Source organism: Dromiciops gliroides, chromosome 1, assembly GCF_019393635.1.
Source record: "Dromiciops gliroides isolate mDroGli1 chromosome 1, mDroGli1.pri, whole genome shotgun sequence".
Taxonomy (NCBI): domain Eukaryota; kingdom Metazoa; phylum Chordata; class Mammalia; order Microbiotheria; family Microbiotheriidae; genus Dromiciops; species Dromiciops gliroides.
The window spans coordinates 532,270-554,155 of record NC_057861.1 but is presented as its reverse complement, the minus strand read 5'-3'; the positions used below and the strand labels follow the sequence as shown (position 1 = coordinate 554,155).

At 45.4% G+C, this 21,886-nt stretch overlaps 1 protein-coding gene across 1 annotated transcript in view; it reads left to right on the top strand.

Annotated features, from left to right (window-relative positions):
- Positions 1-21,886, top strand: part of LOC122734514 (zinc finger protein 208-like) — a 207,809-nt gene that overhangs the window by 138,185 nt on the left and 47,738 nt on the right. Inside the window, exon 10 of the mRNA XM_043975396.1 lies at positions 20,642-21,423. Coding sequence (XP_043831331.1) covers positions 20,642-21,423 — 782 coding nt within the window. The remainder of the gene's footprint in view (positions 1-20,641; positions 21,424-21,886) is intronic.

Here is a 21,886-nt window from a genome sequence, read left to right as displayed (position 1 = left end):
GTTTGTAGGGTTCTCCTTTTTTCATTGATTTTATGTGCCTGTCCCTTTAAATTTTCAAATGGAATGGAATCCTGTTCTAGAAGAATTGATAACGGCAAAAATTTGTAGATAAAATTCAGCAATCTAGTGAAAAACTTAATAAATTCTATGATTGTGTAAGAGTGCCAAACAAAATACTAGATTAGGCCCATAAATTATACTGGCATACACTTTTTTAATACAGGGCTAAGACAATTGTGATATTAATTAAGAAAACAATTTATATCATAATTTCATCACTTTTTGCCATCACATGCCTAATTATCCTCATGCCATTACGAGAAATAAAGAATCTCATATAATTGGTAACAGATGTCAAGGCCAAATTCAACATTGCATCCATCATGACATCTGAGATAATTATGGGGTTAATAAAAGAACAGAGAAGAGAAATGAACATTGCCAAACTTTGTGGCTCTGCAGACAGTCAGTGCAGTATGTCGAGGGGAAACTGAGTCAGGCTTAATCAGATGCATGGGATTGAGACATCCATGGCAGTGTTAGGCATATTGGGGGGGATTGACTTCAGGCAGAGCACAGCTGTCAGGTGCTATGGAGGGCCAGGGGGATTAAACCAAGAGAATCCAACCTCTGATCTTGCCAGTGCTGGGGAGGCCCCAGTCATAAGTGGCCTGAGCTTTGGGGAGGTGGGCCTAGCAACAGGCAGGGGAGCATCAGGGATGGGTACATGTGCAAGCTCAAGGGGGTGGAGTAGATCTCCTTAGCTCCCTGGCAGGAGGATCAAGCGGCATAGCCATGGGAAGAGTAGTGGTTTGCCATTTCCTTCTCCAGTTTGTTATTTAGATGAGGAAACTGAGGCAAACAGGGTTAAGTGACTTGCTTAGGATCACACAGCTGCAAAGTGTCTGAGGCCACATTTGAACTCAGCACCATAGGCCTGGTGCTCCCTCCACCCTGTCACCACCTAGCTGCCTCCTTGAAAAGAAGACCTGAGTTCAAATCTACCCTGACACTGTTCATGATGGAGAAGTTAATAGTATGGCTTTTGTCACAGAAACAAATGCTTTTAAAAACCCCATGCCCCATATAAATAGGATGTTATGTCATCCGATCCAGCCCCCAATTCCACAAATTGGAAAACTCAGCCATAGGAATGAATACAGGTTTGTTACAGAATACAGGTTTGCTGCAGACTTCCCTATCCTTCTCCCATTATTCCCCCTTCCAGGCATGTCCTACACTCACTAGTCTTTCCCTCCCTTTGCCAAACAAAACAACCCCCAAGCTCTGCTCCCTCCTGCTTGGAGGGCCCCCCCCCTCCTCTACTCAAACTTCCCCTTCTGAAGGCCTGCCCTGGTTTACTTCCTCCCTCCCCAGCTGCTAGTGCCTTCCTCTCAGAGATCATCTTCCATCTGTGTCCTCTCTACAGGCTTGATCTGTGGAATTCTTTCCATGTTTTCAATAGAGAGCCAGATTCAGGAAGGCTTGGATCCCAGCCCTGCCTCAGACCCAGGCTGTCAGGGACACTTTCCCCAGTCACAGAGAAAAGATTAAGGGTCTGGAATATTTCCAGAATCCGGGCTAGCTCAGACACTCGGGAATCTGGCACTCCATGCCCCAGAGATCTCCCCAATATCCATAAATTATGTGGCAACCTCAATATCATCCCATTAGAAGTAAACTCCCCAGGAAAAGGACCCTTTTGGTTTCACTTAACCCCCATTGCCCCGCAAAAACAAACAAACAAACAGAAAATTAATAAAGTATTTTATTTTTTCCGTTACATGTAAAGATAGTTCTCAACTTTTGTTTATACAAGCTTTACAATTTCAAATTTTTCTCCCTCTTTCCCCTCCCTCCCCCCTCCCCTAGACAGCAGGTAATCTGATATAGGTTTTATATATATATATATATATGTACATACACACGTAATAACATTAGTCCTATTTCTGCATTAGTCATGTTATAAGGGAAAAAATCAGCACCAAAAACAAAAACAAAAGAAATAGTATGGTTCATTCAGCATCTATACTCCGCAGTTCTTTTTTTTTTTCCTCTTTTCTTGGATTTGGAGATCCTCTTCCATCATGAGTCCCCTGGAACCCTTCTGTACCATTGCACTGGTGAGAAGAATATAGTTCATCACAGTAGATCAACACTTAATGTTGATGATACTGTGTACAATGTTCTTCTGGTTCTGCTACTCTCACTCATCATCAGCCCACGCAAGACCTTCCAGGTTTCTCTGAACTCCTCCTGCTCATCATTTCTTACAGCACAATAGTATTCCATTGTATTCATATACCACAGCTTGTCCAGCCATTCCCTAATTGATGGGCATCCCCTCAACTTCCAATTCCTTGCTACCACATAAAGAGCAGCTATGAATGTTTTTGTACATGTGGGTCCCTCTCCCCTTTCCATGATCTCTTTGGGAAAAAGACCCCAAAGTGGTATTGCTGGGTCAAAGGGTATGGACAGCTTTATCACCCTTTGGGCATAATTCCAAATTGCTCTCCAGGATGGTTGGATCAGTTCACAGCTCCACCAACCATGCATTAATGTTCCAATTTTTCCACAGCTTCTCCAACATTTATTATCTTCCTTTCTTGTCATTTTAGCCAATCTGATAGGTGTCAGGTGGTACCACAGAGTTGTTTTAATTTGCATCTCTCTAATCATTAGAGATTTAGAGCATTTTTTCATATAGGAATAGATAGCTTTGGTTTCTTCATCAGAAAACTGCCTGTTCATATCCTTTGACCATTTCTCAATTGGGGAATGACTTGGATTCTTATAAATTTGATTTAGTTCCCTATATATTTTAGAGATGAGGCCTTTATCAGAAGTACTGGCCACAAAAATTATTTCCCAGCTTTCTGCCTCCTTTCTAATTTTGGCTGCATTGCTTCTGTTTGTACAAAACCTTTTTAATTTAATGTAATCAAAATCATCCATTTTGCATTTTATAATATACTCTATCTCTTGTTTGGTCATAAACTGTTCTCCTTTCCAAAGATCTGAAAGGTAGACTATTCCTTTCTCTCCTAATTTACCTATGGTATCACCTCTTATGTCTAAATCCTGTATCCATTTTGACCTTATTTTAGTATAAGGTGTAAGATGTTGGTCTATGCCTAATTTATGCCATACTATCTTCCAGTTTTCCCAGCAGTTTTTGTCAAATACTGAGTTCCTATCCCAGAAGCTGGAGTCTTTGGGTTTATCAAACACTACATTACTGGTGTCATTTACTACTGCCTTTCCTGTGCCTAGCCTATTCCACTGATCTACCACTCTATTTTTTAGCCAGTACCAGATAGTTTTGATGACTGCCGCTTTATAGTCAAGCTCCACGTTTGGTACGGCTAACCCACCTTCCTGTGAATTTTTTTTCATTATTTCCCTTAATATTCTTGATATTTTGTTTTTCCAGATGGATTTTGTTATTATTTTTTCTAGCTCTATAAAATAATTTTTAGGTAGTCTGATTGGTATGGCACTGAATAAGTGAATTAATTTAGGCAGTATTGTCATTTTTACTATATTAGCTCTGCCTATCCATGAGCAATTGATATCTTTCCAATTATTTAGATCTGATTTGATTTGTGTGAAGAGTGTTTGGTAGTTGTGTTCATAGAGTTCCTGGTTCCTGGTGAAAACTATATTTTAATATTGGACAGATCCTAACGCAATATCCCCTACCACCTTTGTCCGACTTCCACTGGTTGGTCATCCAGACTTACAATCTATAAGTGACATCTAACCCAATCAGAGAATGGCATGACTTATAGAATACTCTGATAAAGAGCTGACAATGAGCTCAAGTTTGGCTGGGGGCGGGGAGGGCAACGCTAAGATTTATGGCATAGCTATCCTGTCCCTGGCAGGATGTAAGCTAGAAACTAAGGAAATAACAAAATATATGACCAGGATATGGTTCCTCTGAGAAAAACACAACATATTGTTTCTCACAATCCCTATCTCCTGGAGCAGGAGACACGAAAACACTTTTATAGAGGACCAATGGTAGTCTGATGCGGTGATCATCTGACTGTGGAGGGGATCACCCAAGAGAGGACTGTCCCCCACTGGTGGTGGCTGGGGGAAGCTGGGCAAGAGGCAGCTTTTGTCTCTCGAGCCATCTCAGCCGCCATACCCAGTGGGCCTATCTCTTTGGGTGTGTCTGTCCTTTGGTTTAGCTTCTCAAGGAGAAGGTTCCTTGGTTTCCCCAGAAAACTTCTGAGGTACTCCAGGCCCATAACAAATCCCAAGGGACAGGTTGGCAAGGATAGTAGAAGCTGAGATCCAGCTTAATCTAGATCCCTTCAAAAGGTAAAATATTTGGGTGGGGGCACTCAGGGTGTGGTTCAGCTCAACCTAATAAAAGTAAACAAAAGACTACTGAAATACTGATTTTACAAGCATCATTGAGGGACTGGCAGTCCATATTGCCTTTGGAATGAACAATCTTCTGTCAAAGGAACACTAAAGTTTGCAAAGCCCTTTAGAGGTATGATCTCATTTGATCCTCACAGCAACCCTGGGAGGGAGGTACTATTATTATCCTCCTTTTTACAGATGAGGAAACTGAGGCAGGCAGAGGGGAAGTGATTTGCCCAAGGTCAAACAGCTAGGGGGGACAAGAGGCAGCATTTGATCTGGTCTTCCAGACTCCAGGTTGGCCCCGCCATGAATCCATGCACATGCTCAGTTGAATGAAACTTTGAGGTTGCTTTCTGTCTTTGTACCTTCAGTCACTAGGGCAGTGCCTTTCCCATAGGTGCATTGGGTGGAGGATCTTCCTTTGGTGAGCTCATCAGCTCCCAGATCCCTCATCACCTCCTGCCTGGAGTCTTGCAGTAGCTGATTGGGGTCTGCCTGCTTCCAGCCTTTTCCCCTCTGAGGAAATGGGTAATGGTCTCCTCTCAATAAGAATATTACTGTCACCATTGCAATTATACTCCTTCAAACCTGTTTGAGGACAAAGGTTTGTAGGGAAAATTTCTAAGTCCAACAGAGGAACAGAAACAACAAAGTTTCCAGGCTGAAGCAAATAGGTTTATTGAGAGAGGTTTGTGTGGGCCTCCACCAGTCTCTGATGACAATGGATCAGTTCCTTGAAGAGCCACAGGCCACAATGTGGCTGTGCAGTCCGATACAGGAGCTGCAGCTTCTGCTGAGTGACTTATAACCGGTAACTGCCGCATCCCATGTTGTATCTACCCCATGAGGAGGAGCTGGAGTGTCCTCTCCAGGGCGCTGGCCTGGGCGGATCAATCGGAAAACAAGCTGTTGCCCATGCAGCAGGTTTTCCCTCTCCACAACATGGATGGATCCAAAGGAGAGGCAGAGCCAGTACAGTGTGGCACCAGTGCCGCCGCAGGAGTTGCCAGAGGGATGTGATGTCCAACATCCAACTGCCTAAGGGACTCAACTCCTAATTTTTCCTCGGGGTTAACTCCTGAAGCCTTTCCCATATCTGGGTATAGCCACAAGGCAGCGGAGGTTTCAAATCAGGGTTTCCTTACCCTGGGCGGCTTGCCTGCCATGGCCGAAGAGCCCCACCTGCCCAAAGTGACTGGTTTTAAGGTGCCAGTGACTCGCCTTTGCCCCTTCTCCAGTTAGTGGAAACAGTTCTGCCACGAGAAGGCCAGGAGTTGGGCTTCAGTTGTCAGAGGCTATTTGAGATGCATGCTATTGGAGCATTTTAGAGAGAGTGGGAGCTTATCCCTACTCCCACCCTGGCATGACAAGAGAGAGGTTTAGTCCCTTGGAGGATGGATTTGAACTCGGATGCTCCTGAATCCTGGGCCAGTGCTTTATCCACTGCACCACCTAGCTGTCCCCCACCCCATTATCTTTTTTTTTTTTTTTGCGGGGCAATGGGGGTTAAGTGACTTGCCCAGGGTCACACAGCTAGTAAGTGTCATGTGTCTGAGGCCAGATTTGAACTCAGGTACTCCTGAATCCAGGGCCGGTGCTTTATCCACTGTGCTATCTAGCCACCCCCCCATTATCTTTTGATTTCCTACTTTAATATTTCAATTTTCTATGATGGACCCTGGCACCCTCCCCCCTCCTCTTTCTCTGGGTCCTCTCCATCCCAGGCTCCCCTTCCCTTCCCATCTCCCCCTCTCCTTACATCTCCCCTCCTATGTTCCCCTCCCCTGCTTAGACAAACATCAATGACCTGGGGCTCCCCCTTCCTCCCTTCTTATTGGGTTTCATAAGCCCCAGCTCCCTTGCATTTCTAGGGTTTGTTCCCCCCTAGAAAGGAGGTGAGGAGCCCCCAGCCTCAGCTTTGCAGCCCTTCTGAGCAACCATCACCCAGGGCCCCCACCTCACACGACCCCCACAGTGTGACTGCCCCTCTGTCCTCAGATGACCAGGCATTTCCCAAGACTGGGGAGGAGGGGGAGGCAGGGATACACATAGTGTGGGTTTTTCTTTCTCCTTGGCATCTGACACCTGTAATTCAGTGAGGCACACAGTAAGTGCTTCATCAATGCACGTTGACTTGACCCAAGGCCTGGAAACAGACAAGCTCGCCTTCCCAGACCCAGGACCGGGACCCAGAAACCCAAACCCAGGCTCAGAAATACAGAAGAGGAAAGTTCCATGTCTGGGCAGTTTCTCCCTCATTCTGCATCTTCCTCCCTCCTGCTCTCTGACCCGATGCAGGAGGCCCTTGGAATTTGAGTCAATGAGGAGTGCCTTTGCTGCTTCTGCCCTCCCCCACCCCACCCCACCCCACCCCCATTGGCTCTCTCTCTTTTTTCTTTTTCAGGGCAATGAGGGTTAAGTGACTTGACCAGGGTCACAAAGCTAGTAATTGTGAAGTGTCTGAGGCCACATTTGAACTCAGGTTCTCCTGAATCCAGGACCGGTGCTCTATCCACTAAGCCACCTAAATGCTCCCCCTCCCCCAATGGCTCCCACACAGCTGGTCATCCCCAAGCCTGGGCCCTGTCTGAACCCTGGGCTAGCCCTTCCTCTACATCCCCCTTCTCCCAGGCCCTTGGGCTGCTCTTGGGTGTCTCTCCCTCCAAGCGCTGGACACCTGGCCCCTGCCAGGGTCCCTCTGGCTCTGCCCAGGGTCCTGGAGCTGGTTCTGGGGGGTCCCAGAACTGGTTGTGGGGGGCCCAGTCTCGTTTGGCCTTGGGGGTGCCTCCTCCAGGCGGAACTGCGCGGTGACTTGGTCAGACCTACCCTTTAGGAAGATGAGTCTGGGGGCTGATGGATTGAATGGAGAGAGATTTGAGGCAGGCGGCCCCCCTCCCCCAGTGGCTACTGCAATGGTCCAGGTGTGAGGGGACGGTGTTTTCTTCTTTTTTTTTTGCGGGGCAATTGGGGTTAAGTGACTTGCCCAGAGTCACACAGCTAGTAAGTGTTAAGTGTCTGAGGCTGGATTCGAACTCAGGTACTCCTGACTCCAGGGCCGGTGCGTTATCCACTGTGCCACCTAGTTGCCCCATGGTGTTTTCTTGAGAGCCCATTGAGAAGCCTTAATGTGCAGTATAAACAGGGCTGAAGCCAGGCCACCAGACTAACCCAGGCTGGGTAAAGGGAGCTTTGGACATTCTGCCCTCCCCCCACCTGGGCTAGGAGGAGGCTGAGCAGGGTGGAGCCAAGTTTGGCCTTGAATGGCCAGGAAGGGTGAGGGGGCGGGGCAGAAGAGATGTAGATAATGGGAGGGTTGGGGGAGAGATTTCTGGAGCAGCCTCCATCTACCTTCTTTCAACTCTGGCTAGACCAAGAAGACACCAAAGAAGCCGGAGTTCAAGGCCAGGAAAAGTAAGTCTGGGTCTCAGGTGCTCCCCTCCCCCTCCCCATCTCTGGTGCTCACAGCCCCACCAGTATCTGCCCTCCTCCACACCCAGGACCCGGAAATGAAGCATTTTTCAGAATCTTTTTAGTCTCTGTGTCTTCCCTCCCCAAGAAGTCCTCACTTCCTCCCATGAGAGAACTCTTCTGAGGCCTGCCCCTTCCAGCCAGGATAGGAGACCCTCTGGTAGAGTGAGGGCAAGAGTGCTGCATTTGGAATTGGGCCCTGGGTTCAAATTCAGCACCCCTGGGCCCCTCTTCTGGACTCTAGTGGTCATACAGTGCTTTCCACTTGTGATCTCCTTTGATCTTGACAACAACCCTGCCAGGTCGGGGCTATTATCCCCATTTTACAGGTGAGGAAACTGAGGCTGAGAGGCACAGTGACTTTCCTAGGGCCTTAGCTAGGACATGTCTGAGGGAGAATTCTTACCTGGGTCTGACTGACTCCAGACCCACCTAGCTCTGTCCATTTAGCCTTGGCTGCTAAGTCCCTGAACCTCAGTGTTCTCATCTCTAAAATGAGGGGGCTGGACATGGTGACCTCTGACTAAGCCCCTGTCAGGTTTCAGATATGCCTGGATTCCTGTGATCTGGAAATCGGCTCAGAAAAACAACAACAATTCATGGACGTTCTGAGTTGGAAAGATGGCAGAAGATGATCTTCACATTCCCTGCTGGCTGTAAATCTGTGAGCCAAGCTGGAATCCTGGCCGATCCTTAATGCCCCTGTGACCCTGGGTAAGTCACCAACTACTCTGAGCCTTGTTCCTCCAAGGCAACAGGAGGGCATGGAGCTCTGAAGTCCCTTCTGGCCCAGGGTCCTCTGACAGCTGGGCACTTGAAAAGAGGCCTCCAGCCTTGGACACCATCTCTGGCCCTACTGAGTTCCCTGCTTTCCTGCTACTGTCTGCCATTGGGCAGCCAATCTGCCCCTCCCCACCAGTCCAGCCCTGGCTGGGCCCAGCTCACCTGGGAGAATCCTCCAGACACATTTAGGGGACCTGAATGAAGCCCAGTCACAACCACCAACTTTCTCCCTTGCTCCAATTTTCCAGGCTGAGTAGATTCCTCTGGGGCTTTGTTCCCCATTCATCTATGCTCTGGCCTTCTCTCAGGGACTTTCTCTGGCCTCCTAGTCATTGTCTCTTTGCCATCTTTTCTTTTTTTGGTGAGGCAATTGGGGTTAAGTGACTTGCCCAGGGTCACACAGCTAGTAAGTGTTAAGGGTCTGAGGCGGGATTGGAACTCAGGTCCTCCTGAATCTAAGACTGGTGCTCTACCCACTGTGCAACCTAGCTGCCCCTTTGCCATCTTTAAAAGAATCAACAAGAAATACCCTCTGCCCCTCGCCCTCGTACTGGCCCATTAAAAAAAAAAAATTGCTCCAAGAAGCCTTGTTGGCCTTAGCACAGGGCCTGGCACAGGGAAGATGCTGTTTTCTTGTTGTTTTCAAGCTTTTCAGGAGCATCTGACTCTTCAGGAACCCTTTCAGGGGTGTCTTGGCAAAGGTGCTAGAGTAATTTGCCATTTCCTTCTCCAGCTTATTATACAGATGAGGAAACTGGGGAAAACAAGTTAGGTGACTTGCCCAGGGTCACACAGCAAGTAAGTGTCTGAAGCTGGATTTCAACTGGGGTCTGCCTGACTGCAGGCCAGGTTCTCTATCCACTCAGTGCACCACCTAGTAGGTGCTTAATTCATGTTTATTCATTGATTGGCCCATTCAGGCCAGGAGCCTCTGAGCCCCCCTTTCTGACCCTGCTCAGCTTTCCTTCTAAGTGCCCTGTGGTCAGGGACTGGGGTCCCTAGAGCCAGGGTACTTGTGGCTCCCTCTTCTATGCCTGGGTCACTGGGACTTGCTTCTCAATCTCCCTTACCTCTCCCAGTGTATGGGTGAATGAAAGAGAAGTCATTGCTTCAGGCCTAATGAATAGATTCCAGGAATTGCCCTGAGGAGCCTACCTGGTCACAGGTGCTGGCCACACTTCCCAGAAATCCCAGTCATTTGGATGACTGACCCAGCCCCAGAAAGCAGATGGAATTGGAGTGTGAGGGTTGGCTCCTCACCCCTCCTCCCATCTCTGACCCTTGCTCCATTCAAGTGCATTAGCATTCCTTGTTCCTTCATCCCCACCCACTCTTGGATTCTGGAATCCCTTTGAATTGTCCCTCCTTCTTCTGGGTCTTTCTTCCTCCACCCTGCCAGCCGCTCTGCTAGGAGGGACTTGGGACTAGAACTGGTCCACTGAGAGGGCCTCCCTGGCTATAGGAGGCAGAGCCAAGATGGCAGAGAGAAGCCAGGAAATTGCCCAAACTCTACTAAATTTCCCTCTGAAACAACATTAAATTAAGCCTCTAAGCAGACTGTGGAGCTACAGAACCTAAAAAGGATGGAGTGAAACAATCTTCTAGTTTAAGGTGACCCAGAAGGTCTTCAGGAAAGGTCTGTCTCACCGGGGTAAAAGGGTGAGAGGGAGGACCAAAACATGAACTCAGAGGAGGAGAACAGTGATGAAACAGCTGCGTGTGAAGCCTTAAAAGGGCAGAGGAGTTGGTTCTGAGACCAAAAGGCCCTTTTGGAAGAGCTCGACAAGGTTGTGATAGAGCAAATAGAGGCAGAAGACAAAGTGGGTAGACACTGCTGCCCTTCTGGTCTTCCCTGGGATCTGGTGGGAGTCTGACTTTCAAAAAGTTTTGAAATGCTAATGACTGTCCCCAGAATCTGTCCTGCCCAAGTCCCACCCCCTCCCCTTCTCCAACCCCCTGTTGGGAGTTTTTCCATTTGTTTCTCATCAATAGCCCCATTGATCTCTTTCTGAATCCATAGCTCTTAAAAGTTCCAGTCTGCTAATTACAGGAGATTGTGAGACCAAAAGGGTCCTTTTCCTGGGGAGTTTACTTCCAATGGGATGATATTGGGGTTGCTCATAATTTACGGATATTGGGGAGATCTCTGGGGCATGGAGTGCCAGATCTTTGAGTGTCTGAGCTAGGCCAGATTTTGGAAATATTCCAGCCCCTTAATCTTTTCTCTGTGACTGGGGAAAGTGTCCCTGACAGCCTGGGTCTGAGGCAGGGCTGGGACCCAAGCCTTCCTGAGTCTGGCTCTCTATTGAAAACATGGAAAGAATTCTACAGATCAAGCCTGTAGAGAGGACACAGGTGATCTCTGAGAGGAAGGCACTAGCAGCTGGGGAGGGAGGAAGAAAACCAGGGCAGGCCTTCAGAAGGGGGAGTTTGAGTAAAGGAGGAGGGGAGAGCCCTCCAAACATGAGGGAGCAGAGCTTGGGGGTTGTTTTGTTTGGCAAAGGGAAGTGTTATGGGGGGAGATAGGGTACGGGTTTGGGGCAGGGGTTCTTAGGAATTCCTCTTTAAAGAATTACACCCTCTTGCACACAAAAGCAGTTAGAATAAGATGGTAGTTTATTTAGGGGCAAGGGAAGGGAAGGGGGGAGGGAAAAGGGAAACCATGAAAAAAATCCTTGGACTTCTCATGGGGAGATCATTATGGAACAAAGCTTGTGGCTCTGAGGTACCAAACTCCTGGAGCAGGAGACTGGCAGGTACTTTTATAGGGGGCTGATGGGGGTGTGACCATCTGCCTGTGGAAAGTTCCTTTAGTGAGGGAGGATCAGCCCCCACTGGTAGTGACTAGAGGAATTGGGTGAGGGGTGGCTATGAATCTCTCTTCCAGATGCAAAGGCTGCAGCCACACCCAAATTTATCTCCCCAGGGGTAAGGGATATCAGAATGAAGGGTCCCAAAGCTAGCTCAGTCCAATCTGGTTCAGCTTCTCTCTCTAGGCATATCTGTCCTTTGGTTTAGTTTCTCAAGGACAAGATTCCTTGGTGTGCTCCAGAGAACTTCTGGGGTGCTCTGCACCCTCAACATTGGGAAAGGCTAGTGAGTGTAGGACATGCCTGGAAGGGGGAATAATGGGAGGATAGGGAAGTCTGCAGCAAACCTGTATTCAATCCTATGGCTGAGTTTTCCAATTTGTGGAATTGGGGGCTGGATTGGATGATATAACATCCCATTTATATGGGGCATGGGGTTTTTAAAAGCATTTGTTTCTGTGACAAAAGCCATACTATTAACTTCTCCTGCATGAACATAACAGTGTCAGGGTGGAATTTGAACTCAGATGTTCCCCTCCAGGAGGCAGCTAGGGGGTGACAGGGTAGAAGGGAGCACCAGGTCTACAGTGCTGAGTTCAAATGTGACCTCAGACATTTTCTAGCTGTGTTATCCTAAGCAAGTCACTTAACCCCATTTACCTCAGTTTCCTCATCTGTAAAACAAATTGGAGAAGGAAATGGCAAACCACCCTGGTACCTGTACTAAGAAACCCCCAAATGAGGTCAGGAAGAGGTATTCCTAACTGAAAATGACTGAGCAACAATTTGCTTTCAGCACCCAATCCACTCAACCAACATTAAAAAAACATGCAACAGGGGCAGCTAGGTGGCACACTGGCCTTAGATTCAGGAGGACCTGAGTTCAAATCCAGCCTCAAACAGTTGACACAACTAACTGTGTGACCCTGGGAAACTCACTTAACCCTCATTGCTCTGCCAAATAAAAACAAAAACAAAAAAAACCCATGCAATGCCCAGACCTTCCTCTTTCAAAAAACAAAACAAAACAAAAAACCCTCCTCTTAACCCTATCATCCTTAAGGTATTCATCCTTTTCCCTCCTTTTCACAGGTGATTTCCTAGAAAAGAACTCCCTGTATGGGATTGTCCCTCCTTTTCCCACCCCCTGCTCTCTTCTCTACCTCTGGAAATCACATCTCCTTTAATTAGATGAAAACAATGGTGTCCTTGCTAAAGACCCAACCCCTTTGATTGGCTTTTTCCTGACTTCTCTATAGCAATGGTTGTTGTCAAGTATCCTCAGCCATTGGATAAATACTTGTCCTTGGAGACTGGCACCTGTCCTGGTTCTCCTCCTGCCTGTTGGACCGATAACCAAGGGATCCATAAGTCCTCCCTCTGCTCTGATTGGATTCCCTTTTCTCCCTGGCCACCTCTCTCCCCTTGTGGGTAACTCTCCCTCAGTCCCAGGCCTGCTTTTCTTTTCTTTTCTTTTCTTTTTTTAAGTGAGGCAATTGGGGTTAAGTGACAGCATCTCTTTCTGGTGGTTGGGACCCCACTTTCTCCTCCCCTGACCCCACCTCCTACTCTTCCCATGGCCATGCCCCTTGATCCTCCTGCCAGGGAGCTAAGGAGATCTACGCCACCCCCTTGAGCTTGCTCATGTGCCCATCCCTGCTGCTCCCCTGCCTGTTGCTGGGCCTCCCTAGCCCCAGCAGCCAAGACTTGCTTGCTGCCTGCCCCATCTACCACTGTGTATGAGCCTGCACTGGGAGCCACAGTGCCTAAGTCCTGTGGCTTAGACTTTTTCTCTAGTCCTTCTACATTACTCCCAACCTTAGGAGAAAACCCTTTAAATTCCAGAAATGCTCATTTTGTTCATAATCGTTTTGCTAATCTCCTGTTGCCTTTAATTAATAACCTTACAAAGTATTGGTATTATGAAAGGACCATCAGAGAAAATAAAGGGGTTAAAGAAAAACAAGAGAAACTTGGGCTTTATTTTTTTTAATTAATTAATTTATTTTTCTGTTACATGTAAAGATAGTTCTCAACTTTTGTTTATAAGAAACTTGGGCTTTATAAAGATGTACTAGACAATCATCATCATATTTGAAAAATCTGTTTCTACTGCCATAGACAGGGACATATTTTGCAGAAATGCAGAATTAGGGGCAGCTAGCTGGTGCAGTGGATAGAGCACTGGCCCTGGATTCAGGAGGACCTGAGTTCAAATCCAGCCTCAGACACTTAACACTTACTAGCTGTGTGACCCTGGGCAAGTCACTTAACCCCAATTGCCTCACATCAAAAAACAAACAAACAAAACCCTCAAAAAACAAAATACTACTAATAAAAAAGCAATGCAGAATTAGACAGTAAGATATTAATGAGGTCTGGGGATTTTAGATATCAAAATCAAAAATGTTTTAAATTCTCTCAGAAATAATGTCAGTTCAAATGTTATATAAAGATTCCTTTTTTTATGCTATTGCATCAGCATCTTGAAATTAATAGTATGGGTTTCTTTTCCTTTCTTTCTCTTAAAAGTATTTTATTTTTTTCCAGTTACATGTAAAGATAGTTCTCAACATTTGTTTATACAAGCTTTCCAATTTCAGCAATGAGGAGAAACCTCAAAATAGAAAAACAACAGCCCCCAAACCAAAAGAAACAGTCTGGTTCTATCAGCATCTGTACTCCACAGTTCTTTTTCCTGGATTTGGAGATCCCCTTCCATCATGAGTCTATTATCACCTCTATTATTGAATATTGTACTAGAAATGTTAGTGTTAGCAATCAGAGAAGAAAAAGGAATTAAAGGAATTAGAATAGGCAATCTTTGCAGATGATATGATGGTATACTTAGAGAATCCTAGAGAATCAACTCAAAAATTACTTGAAACAGTTAACAACTTTAGAAAATTAGGGTATAAAATAAATCCACATAAATCATCAGCATTTTTATACATGACCAGCAAAGTCCAGCAGCAAGAGATAGAAAGAGAAATTCCATTTAAAGTAACGGTAGATAATATAAAATACTTGGGAGTCTACTTGCCAAGACAAACCCAGGAACTCTATGAACACAATTACCAAACACTTTTCACACAAATCAAATCAGATCTAAATAATTGGAAAGATATTAATTGCTCATGGATAGGCAGAGCAAATATTGTAAAAATGACAATTCTAGGGGCAGTTAGGTGGCGCAGTGGATAGAGCACCGGCTCTGGAGTCAGGAGTACCTGAGCTAAAATCCGGCCTTACACCTTATATTAAAATAAGGTCAAAATGGGTAGATGATTTAGACATAAGAGGTGATACTGTAGATAAATTAGGAGAATAAAGAATAGTCTACCTTTCAGATCTTTGGAAAGGAGAACAGCTTATGACCAAACAAGATAGAGAATATTATGAAATGCAAAATGGATGATTTTGATTACATTGAATTAAAAAGTTTTTGTACAAACAGAAGCAATGGATTCAAAATTAGAAGGGATGAAGAAAGCTGGGAAGCAATTTTTATGGCCAGTACTTCTGATAAAAGTCTCATTTCTAAAATATATAGGCGACTAAATCAAATTTATAAGAACCCAAGTCATTCCCCAATTGAAAAATGGTCAAAGGCTATGAATAGGCAGTTTTCTGATGAAAAAACCAAAGCTATCTATTGACATAAGAAAGAATACTCTAAGTCACTATTGATTAGAGAGATGCAAATTAAAACAACTCTGAGGTACCACCTGATACCTATCAGATTGACTAATATGACAAAAAAGGAAAATAAATGTTGGAGCAGCTATGGGAAAATTGGAACACTAATGCATTGTTGGTGGAGCTGTGAACTGATCCAACCATTCTGGAGAGCAATCTGAAATTAGGCCCAAAGGGATATAAAGTTGTACATACCCTTTGACCTAGCAATACCACTCTTGGGTCTTTTTCCCAAAGAGATCATAAAAAAGGGAAAAGGACCCACATGTACAACAATATTTATAGCTAGATGCTGTTTTTGTGGTGGCAAGGAATTGGAAATTGAGGGGCTGCCCATCCATTGGGGAATGGCTGAAGGAGTTGTGGTATATGAATGTAATGGAATTCTATTGTACTGTAAGAAACAATGAGCAGGAGGAGTTCAGAGAAACCTGGAAGGACTTGTATAAACTGATGATGAGTGAAATGAGCAGAACCAGAAGAACATTGTACACAGTAATATCAACATTGTGTGTTGATCAACTGTGATGGACTAGATTCTTCTCACCAATGCAATGGTACAGGAGAGTTCCAGGGGACTCATGATGGAAGAGGATCTCCAAATTCAGAAAAAAAAAGAACTGTGGAGTATAGATGCTCATTGAACCATAATATTTCTTTAGTTTTTGGTGCTGTTCTTTTTCTATTTTGAAGTTTTTCCTCATTGCTCTGATTCTTCTCTTATAACATGACTAATGCAAAAATATGTTTAATGTTACTATATATATGTATATATATGTATATGTATATATGTATGTATATATATATATATATAACATATCAGATTACCTGCTGTCTAGGGGAGGGGGGAGGGAGGGAGAAAAATCTGCTTTAGGTGGCATGATGTATATTTTAGTTTATTAGGGGACCAGTGGCCAGAGTCTGGGTCTTTTGATCCCTAAACTTTGAGAGATTTGCCATTAATCCTTTACCTTATGTGTCCCAAAGATTTAACTTCATGTGAACTCTGGAGTAGAGTGTGCCAAGGAGTTTACACAGGAGGAGACCCCACCTTCTCCCTCTATTTCGTCTACCCCAACTACAGAAGAAAATCCACTTTTAAAGGAGACAGAGAGCAGCTAGGTGGCGCAGTGGATAGAGCAACGGCCCTGGATTCAGGAGAATCTGAGTTCAAATCCAGCCTCAGACACTTAACACTAGCTGTGTGACCCTGGGCAAGTCACTTAACCCCAATTGCCTCACCAAAAATAAAGGAGGTAGTGAAGCCCCCAAACCCAACTGACATCCCAAGAATCATCTGAGAAAAGACTTCCAAAGACTTAAATGGGCATTTTTCCTGTTTTCCTTTTCCTATTGTATACATTATTTGTAATATCCACCTACTGAAGGGGACTGCCTCTTTTCTTCTCTTTTCATTCCCCTTGACATTGTTAGTTATCACAGAACCTTTTGTAAGTCTTTGTAATATTATTGCTTCATTTAAGAAAACCATGTTTCTTAACAAAGCACAGGGGGGTTGTGAAAAAATAATGGGTTTTGGGATGCCCAGAGGCCCTCATTTGAGGAATTAATATTAAGATTAATTGGTTTGAGGGGCAGCTAGGTGGCACAGTGGATGAAGCACCAGCCCTGGAGTCAGGAGTACCTGAGTTCAAATCCAGCCTCAGACACTTAACACTTACTAGCTGTGTGACCCTGGGCAAGTCACTTAACCCCAATTGCCACACTAAAAATAAAAAAATTAAAAAGAAAAAAGATTAATTGGTTTGGGGGCAGAGCCAAGATGGCAGGGGAAAGACATTAAACCCACAGGGCTCCTGATAGAATCACCCCCAAAATAGCAATAAAAGAACCCTTGGGGCAGAAAAACACACAAAAATATAGGCTGAGAATTTTCTCTAGCTATAGATAAATTTCAGGGGGCTGTGCTGGGCCACCAATAAAGCCTAACCCCGAAATCCAGCCAACACCAGACACCCGCCATAGGATTTTGCCCCAGTACCTCTGCATCAGCTGCAGCTCTGGGGTCCTCTGGAACTGAGTGTGTGGTCGGACTGAATGGCTGGCCGGGGTTGAGGGGGGTGTAAGTGCAGGGGTACCAGTGGGCTGGGGGGAAGGATTCAACTGTCCCACTCCAGTGGGTATAGTAATATATTTTTGTCCTGAGGGGAAGGGGGGAGGGAGAAAAGGGAAGAGGGGAAGAAAAGAAGGAGGAAAGGGCAGATTGGGGGAGAAAGCAGTAAAAAGCAAAACACTTTCAAAGAAGATGAAGATGTTCTGCATTACTGCACCAGTATGACATATGGAATTTCTTGATCTCATAGGGAGGGTTGGAGGAGGGAGGGAGGAAGAAAAATTTAGAACACAGAATTAGCGCAGGGACACTTATCTCATTGGAGTGGGCTCATGGAGGGAATAACTTTCATACCCAATTGGGAGGAGCAATCTATTTAACCCTGCAGGAAAGTAGGAGGGGAAGAAGATAAGGAAGGAAGGGTGAAAAAAGGGAGTGCAGAGCTAGGGAGAGTATAGTCAGAAGTAAAACACTTCTGAGGAGGAATAGGTAAAAAAAAGATACAGTAAATGTCATTTGAAGGGAGTGGGATGGAGGGAAATAGTTATGATGATTGATAATAATGGCAAAACATATGATACCTACTTTGCTGGGCTTTTATGAAGAAAATTCTCTGTCAAGCTTAAGGTACTATATACAGGTTATGATGAACAGGATACTATCAGGAAAACCTGGAAAGACCTGCATGAACTGAAGCAGAGTGAAATGTACTGTATACAAAATGATGGCAATAGTGGGGTATGATCTGCTGGGAAGCATGTGGTTATTTTCAGCAAGGCAATGATCCAATATAACCCTGAAAGACTTATGAAGATTGCAGCCCATCTACAGAGAAAGAACTGATAGCATCTGAAAAAAGATGGAAACAGATTTAAAAAAATTTTTTTTCTTTTCCTCTTTGACAATTCCTTAATCTCAAGTTTTGGGTTTTTTGACTGTTTTCTCTCACAACTAGCTAATATGGGAATTTTTCCATGACTACTCATGTATAACTTATTTTGCATTGCTTGAGTTCTTGTGGGTGGGGGCTGTGAATGGAGCGGTGAAAAGAAGTTGGAACACAAAGTTTTTTAAAAATTGATGTTAAAATTTTGTTTTTACATATATTTTGGAAAATAAAATTCTATTTAAAAAACAAACAAAAAACATTAATTGGTTTTGGGCAGCTAGGTGGTGCAGTGGATAGAGCAGGGCCCCCTAGTCAGGAGTACCTGAGTTCCAATCTGGCCTCAGACACTTAACACTTACTAGCTGTGTGACCCTGGGCAAGTCACTTAACCCCAATTGCCTCATTAAAAACAAACAAAATAACAAAACAACAAAACAAAGACAAAATTTGGGAAAATGAGTCACTGAGTATTGAAAAAAAAAAAAAAGGATTAATTGGATTGACCTTGCTGGTGAAATCACTTAAAACCACACCTACCTGAAAGCCTTGCCCTCAGAGTGTGTGTTCTTTGAACTCTGACCTCATCATGGTCTGCTCATGGAGCACCCTCAAGTCCAGTAAAGCAGTAGATTAGAATGATGCTAGCCCATTAGCTTGGAGTTGTATGGAAGGACCGTCTCTGCTTCAGAGTGGGAGGGAGGTAGTGAGGCTCTCAGATGGGCTCATGGTGGAGGACATGGAAGAAGGAGGCCAGGCTGAGCTCTCTCTCCTCTGGGCTAGATAGGCCTGCTTAACTTGCTGAGCCAAGTGATCTCTCTTGACTAATATTTGGTATGCTTTCATAAATGTGTAATGAACCAAACTGGTGCTAAAGCTTCTAATTTATTAGTAGCAATATATTAGAAACCCCACCTAATTTTCCCTAACTTTGGGACGGAAATAAAGCACCCACATGTAATTTTAAATGCCGCAGGTCACAGCTGCCTGACCTACACATCTCACCCCGGTATCAGATGGAGGTAGAGCTCTAGGTCTGGGATCAATGGGGCACTGCCGGGTCTCTTCCATCTGGGATCCCAAGCCCCTTCTGCCTCCTGGGTCTCTGCAGGAGGATGGGGGAGGGGCATGAGGGCAAAAGGAAGGAATTGGGGGGGGGCAAGTCCCCTTCCTGTTCAGACCAAGTTCACTTCCAAGCCTGACCCTCTCTGCTGCCCTCCCGTTCTGGTTAGAGTCTCTCCCCAGAGGACAGGGCCTTTGTAAGTGCTCAGAGACTTCAAGCTCTGTAATTCCATGTTGGCCAGGGTCCATCCTAGGACAAAATGGCAAAGACAATGTCTCCCTCACTCTGAGATCCTTCTCCCTCCCCAGGTCAGCTTGCAGATAACCAAAGGCTATTCCAAGAGAGAGCCTGGAGCCAGAGAGAATGGCCCCTGGGACCCAGACACCCTCATCCCAGGTGAGAGTAGCCCATCCACAGAGCTGACCAGCCTCAGCAAAGGTGGAATCCAACAGAGCCCAGGAAGCTTTACCCTGTTAGACACAGGCTGTCCTCTGCAGTGCTGTCAGCAGAGCAGACATGGTCCCCCTGGATCTGCTCATTTCCTTCTGCCTCAGACCACCCCAGTCTTCCCTGGTCTCTCTGAATCATCCCTCTTTTGTTATTCTTAGGTCAAGTCAGTGAGCATTTAGACAGTGGCTCCTGTGCCAAGCTCTGTGCTAAAACTACTGGGGATGCAAAGGAAGGTTTAAACAGTGACAGGCCCTACCCTCAAGGGGCTCACTGTCTACTTGGGAGATGACATGGCAGCAGCTGGGTGCACACAAGGTGTCTCCACCATATAGATGGGAGGCCCCCTCAGAAGGAAGGCTCTAGCAGTGTCAGGGACCAGGAAAAGCTTCTTTTCAGGAGGTGAGGGTTTTGCTGAGATGTGAAGGAAGCCAGTGTTGGGGGGGCTTGTGACCTGGATCTGTGGACTAGCTCACCCAAAGAATCACAGGCTCTTCATGAATCTTGTGGTAAAATAGAAAATGATGAGTTTGGTGAAATTGGAAAGGGATTCATAGAGTCCTCAGTCCTAAATCACAGTAAGGGAGTGACTTCATGGAATGAGTCTTTTCAGGACACTGAAGATCATGAATGGTTTCCTAAACTAGTGGAGCCTTTTCAGTCTCAAGAGAAGTCACATGAAATGCAAATATGTCAAGGGAATCATCTGGAAATGGTGCTGAATTTGAATTCTGATCTCATTAACTATCAGAAAAGTGATACAGGAGAAGTGCTTTGTGGAAGTAACAAAAGTGAGAAAGTCTTCAGTCAGAAATCTAAGCTCATTAGTCTTCAGGAAATTCACATTAGAAAGGAGGGTGCTGAATATAATGAATTTAAAGCAACCACATCCCAACACTCATCTCTTCCTTGCTATTCTCAATTTTACCATGGAATGAAAAGATATGCAGTTTATGACTCTGGAAAGACCTTAACATGGAACTCAGATCTTATCAGGCATCAGAACATTCACATTAGAAAAAAATTTTATAAATGTAATCAGTGTGGAAAGGCTTTCACACACAGCTCCAGTCTTGGTGTACATCAGAGAATCCACACTGGAGAGAAGCCTTATGAATGTAACCAGTGTGGAAAGACTTTCACACAAAGCTCCCATCTTGCTGCACATCAGAGAATCCACACTGGAGAGAAGCCTTATGAATGTAATCAGTGTGGAAAGGCTTTCATACACAGCTTCAATCTTGCTGCACATCAGAGAATCCACACTGGAGAGAAGCCTTATGAATGTAAACAGTGTACAAAGACTTTCACCCACAGCTCCAGTCTTGCTGCACATCAGGAAATCCACACTGGAGAGAAACCTTATCAATGTAAACAGTGTACAAAGACTTTCACCCACAGCTCCAGTCTTGCTGCACATCAGAAAATCCACACTGGAGAGAAACCTTATGGATGTAATCAGTGTGGAAAGGCTTTCATATACAGCTCCCATCTTGCTGAACATCAGAGAATCCACACTGGAGAGAAGCCTTATCAATGTAAACAGTGTGGAAAGACTTTCAAAAAGAGCTCCCATTTTGCTAAGCATGAGAAAATCCACACTGAAGAGAAGCCTTATGAATGTAATCAGTGTGGAAAGACTTTCACACAAAGCTCTAATCTTGCTGCACATCAGAGAATCCACACTGGAGAGAAGCATTATGGATGTAAACAGTGTGGAAAGGCTTTCACAAAGAGCAGCAATCTTGCTGCACATCAGAGAATCCACACTGGAGAGAAGCATTATGGATGTAAACAGTGTGGAAAGGCTTTCACATGCCCCCAGGACACCAGGACACTGATCAGCTCTCAGACCCTGGTGCTGACTGGGTCAGTGAAGGACCAGACCAAGGAAGCTCAGGGGTTTTAGTCTCACTTCTGTACAAGCCTTGGCCACTGTGTATGTGGGGGCCATGATTATAGTCATTAGATGGCCAGTCCTAATGAGCCTCATCCTCAGGCTGCAGACCAGAGATGGTCAGGGAGGCAGAGTCACTAGAGCCAGAGAATCTCTCTGGAACCCCCAGGGTCAGCCATTAGGGCTATAGATGGTGAGCTTGGGGGCCTGGCCCTGGTGCTGTTGGTCCCACTGCAAACTGTCCATTCCAATGCTGCCACTGCTTCTGGTGCAGGAGACTGTGACTTACTGACCCAGAGACCCTGACACTGATGCTGGCTGAGTCAGCACATGCTGGGCCCAAGCACCTAGAAGGACAGAGAAGGAGAGCTGT